The sequence below is a fragment of the Benincasa hispida genome, chromosome 7 (genome assembly GCF_009727055.1).
Source record: "Benincasa hispida cultivar B227 chromosome 7, ASM972705v1, whole genome shotgun sequence".
Taxonomy (NCBI): Eukaryota; Viridiplantae; Streptophyta; class Magnoliopsida; order Cucurbitales; family Cucurbitaceae; genus Benincasa; species Benincasa hispida.
The window spans coordinates 6,979,264-6,982,937 of record NC_052355.1 but is presented as its reverse complement, the minus strand read 5'-3'; the positions used below and the strand labels follow the sequence as shown (position 1 = coordinate 6,982,937).

At 34.3% G+C, this 3,674-nt stretch overlaps 1 protein-coding gene across 4 annotated transcripts in view; it reads left to right on the top strand.

The window, feature by feature from the left end:
• Positions 1-307: 307 nt before the first annotated feature.
• LOC120081560 (uridine-cytidine kinase C) overlaps positions 308-3,674 on the top strand; it is a 33,505-nt gene continuing 30,138 nt past the window's right edge. Inside the window, exons 1-7 of one of the 4 annotated variants that reach the window (XM_039036549.1) lie at positions 308-741; positions 1,495-1,607; positions 1,718-1,844; positions 2,065-2,163; positions 2,237-2,305; positions 2,719-2,853; positions 2,929-2,997. In XM_039036549.1, the coding sequence (XP_038892477.1) occupies positions 628-741; positions 1,495-1,607; positions 1,718-1,844; positions 2,065-2,163; positions 2,237-2,305; positions 2,719-2,853; positions 2,929-2,997 (726 nt within the window). In that variant the 5' untranslated portion in view covers positions 308-627. Of the gene's footprint in view, positions 742-1,494; positions 1,608-1,717; positions 1,845-2,064; positions 2,164-2,236; positions 2,306-2,718; positions 2,854-2,928; positions 2,998-3,674 lie in introns of those variants that run through there. The other 3 variants (XM_039036550.1, XM_039036551.1, XM_039036552.1) reach the window with 3 other exon arrangements.

Genomic DNA, 3,674 nt, shown 5'->3' with positions numbered 1-3,674 from the left:
CCCACCCAGTAATCTGTTAACCCTCGTGTCTGGATACAAGTGCACAATGACATTGTAGGCATAAACATAAGGGGCAAACCCAAAGGCACGCTTTCATAAGTAGTGCACAATCAGCTCTTACATTTTGAGTTGGGTAATATGAGTTATTCGAGTTGGAACACTCCTAATTTCAATCAAATTTGACATCTTAAAACACTTCTTTTTTTCTTTTTTTTTTTGAATTGGAGTAAATCTCATTTTCAAATGGACCAATTGGCACCAAACAGGCCGATGTTATTATGCAAAGTTTGTACGAAATGTGAGATAAATTTGTACGCTTTACCGCTTACAAAAAGTTGATCATACAATACAGACAATGTCTGCGGAAGCAAAACCCAGAATTGTAGGCGTATTCTTCGAAATGATTCAATAGCGGAACTGCAAGGCAAGGTGTAAAGCTTGAAGATCATGACGAACCCAAATCCCTTTTTCATCTTTACGGTTGTCCGTCTCATCTTTCTTGTATCTGGAATTCATTCCTATCCTTCAATTTGATTGGCTTCTTCAACACGCAAACCCCTCGTATAAGCAATTGCAGACGATTTGAGAATCGGGGGAGTTTTTCTTTTTCTTTTCCGCCGTACGAAAATGGATGACGAGGTGGTTCAGCGGGTTCTTCAGGAAGGCAGGGATTTCTACCAAAAACAACCCTCCACTTCCACTTCTTCCTCCTCCATCCTTCAATCGCTGCCTCTTCATGTGGTATGTACAATCAATCGCCTGAAATCTGTTTTGTTTTTTTTGGTTCTTTTGTTACTGACTCGAGCGGATTGGATTTGGATTTCTGAATTGATTGTATTTTTGTGTTGCGTATTCTTCGTAAATTTCGATATAGAAATTTGAATCCCCTTTTTTTTTCTTCTTATTGTGTGGGTTTGTGTACACTGGTTTAATGCTGTATTGGATTCTTGAATTGATGCTGTTTTTTCTTCATGATTTTCGTCATGCAAAGCATATTGTGATCTGGTAGCTTTGATTTTCTCGTTCACATGAACTGTTGTGTTTATTTATTTATTATTTATCTTTTTTGTATTTGTTTGAGTTGAAGAAATTTGAACCTGAACCTTTTAGGTGAAATGTAATATGATAACATTTGGACTTGTTTTCTTATAACTTGGTACTATAATTTTCATCTTTCCTAATTAAACACTTGAATTCTTAGCTAAATTTTAAAATAAGAAAAAAGTATTTTAAAATTATGTTTTTCTTGGCTTTTGAAAACATCCTTAAAAGTAGATAATTTCAATCAGGAAAATACTACAATAGATGACAGTAGTATTTATGAACTATTTCAAAAACCAAATAGTTATCAAATGGAGCTTCAACTAGCTGAGTTATGCTCATTTAACATTCATTTGATTTGTTCTTTGGATTTATGCTCAATCGTCTGTATGTGATGCACTCTGAAGAAAGCTTGTGAATAAGGCTAATCATTTCCAAAATTGACATATGCAGTCTTTCGATCATGGATATTATCTATTAGTGAAATCCATTCAAGAACTTAGAGAGAAAAAATATGGACTTGTAACAGTTGGCATTGGTGGTCCAAGCGGCTCTGGTAAAACCAGGTATAACATATATGTACTTTTTCTTTTCCTTCCTGATAAGAAGCATTGGTTAGAGTTACTTGCCTCCCTTTATTTGCTCTGATATATCATGCTGTGTGGTTTTGTTGAAGCTTAGCAGAGAAAGTGGCATCTGTAATTGGCTGTAATGTTATATCAATGGAAAACTATCGAGATGGAGTCGATGAGGGGAATGATTTGGATTCAATAGACTTTGATCTTCTAGTTCAGAATCTTGAGGTTATTTTGTCTTCTTTACTTGGCTCTTCAAGGGACCTTTACTTTTTATACTGCCCAGAACTTTGAATTCCATTCCACTATTCATGCTGAATTTGTAAAAGCTTGCGAAAAAGCAAAAGCATTGATTTGGTTGAGTTAATTTTTAATAGTAGTTTCCAGTGAAAAATAATGTTTTAAAATGTCCCTTCTTTTCCACTCATTATCTATGTCTGGCTTGCAGGATTTGACAAATGGAAAAGACACCATGATCCCAGTTTTTGACTTTCATCTAAAGAAACGGGTCAGTTCAAAAGTAATAAAGAGTGCTTCATCTGGGGTGGTAAGTAGTGATTACTGTAGCTTCTATGATTTGTGGATTTGTGGACTGATTTCTTTGCATTTTTTTTTTGTAGGTAATCATTGATGGAACCTATGCATTACATGCAAAATTACGTTCTTTGCTAGATATTCGGGTGGCAGTGGTAATTTGTTATTATATTCTTTATTTCTAAAAAGGATTTTTGTGTGTGAAAAGTTTCCAATCTATTGGTTGCATGGATCACATTGGTCACGTGAATCTTTAATAAGAACATTCAAACTTAAAGGAAATGTTGGGATATAAGATTCATTATCTGTTGCAAGCTTGCTTTCATTACTCCTTTATAATTTCATATCTTTAAGTATCCTTGTTTTTCTTCATCATTGTTGTGATTTGATTTATTTTTTTGTCTGTATCCTTTTGTATCTCCGAGCATTAATCTCTCATTTCCTTAATGAAAAGTTTTGTATGCTTTTCTAAAAAAAACTAACTTTGCTCCAGGCATGACTGTAGCCTTTTTTTGGCTTCTTTTGCTAGTTGAAGTAGTAGTTGATTTATTTATTTTTGGCAAATTAGGTTGGTGGGGTTCATTTTAACCTTCTCTCCAAAGTTCGGCATGATATTGGAGATTCCTGTTCATTAGATTATCTTATTGATAGCATCTTCCCATTGTTTAGAAAACACATAGAGCCAGACCTTCATCATGCCCAGGTTAGTTTATCGCCTTTTCTCTGTTTTTGTACCTGAAACTTCAGCTTTACCTTTTTATGTGTTTTAATATTGCAGATAAGAATTAACAACAGCTTTGTCTCATCATTTAGGGAGGCAATATACAAGCTGAAATGTAGAAGTGAGGTCTGTGCTAATATTTTTATTTTTGCTAACTACCTATTTTTGTATGTTAGAAATGATGTCCAAAGATTTTTAAAAACTTTATTTATTTATTTTTAAATCACTTATGGCTTGAGGCATGACTTCCTTCCAAAAGCCTTATCACGTTCTTTCTCATTACTGGTGTTCTTTTTGCGAGGATAGGGAACAACTCAAGTCTTCCAATTGCCCCTTTGCTTGTGATTACTGGAACTTCATTCTTTACCTCTTTAATTCACACGTGGCCCTCCCCATGGATACAATATCCCTTCTTTCTTTGATACTTATGGGGTATCTCTTAAACAATATAAGGTCCATGGGCTTGTTAAATTGTTCCACCAGTTATGAAAGAATTTTAAGAAGTTCAATTCCAGGCTTCACTATGGAGGTTTTTACTTCCTACTCAACTGATGTTCCACGAAATATAGGAGTTTCTAGAAGAAGTTTTTGGGAAAAGTAAAAAAATCTAAACCTATCAAGGAAGAAATTCCAAAGAGCTCTGTAAATGGCGAAGGTAGAGAAAGACAAAAGAACAGGAAATTGCAGGGAAGCAAAGGAAAAAAGGAGTACGAAGTTGTGAAGATGACAATGAGCCTTTTATGGAAAAGGGAGCTTTTTTTTTTTTTTTATATAATTTATTATTATTATAGGACAATCAATTT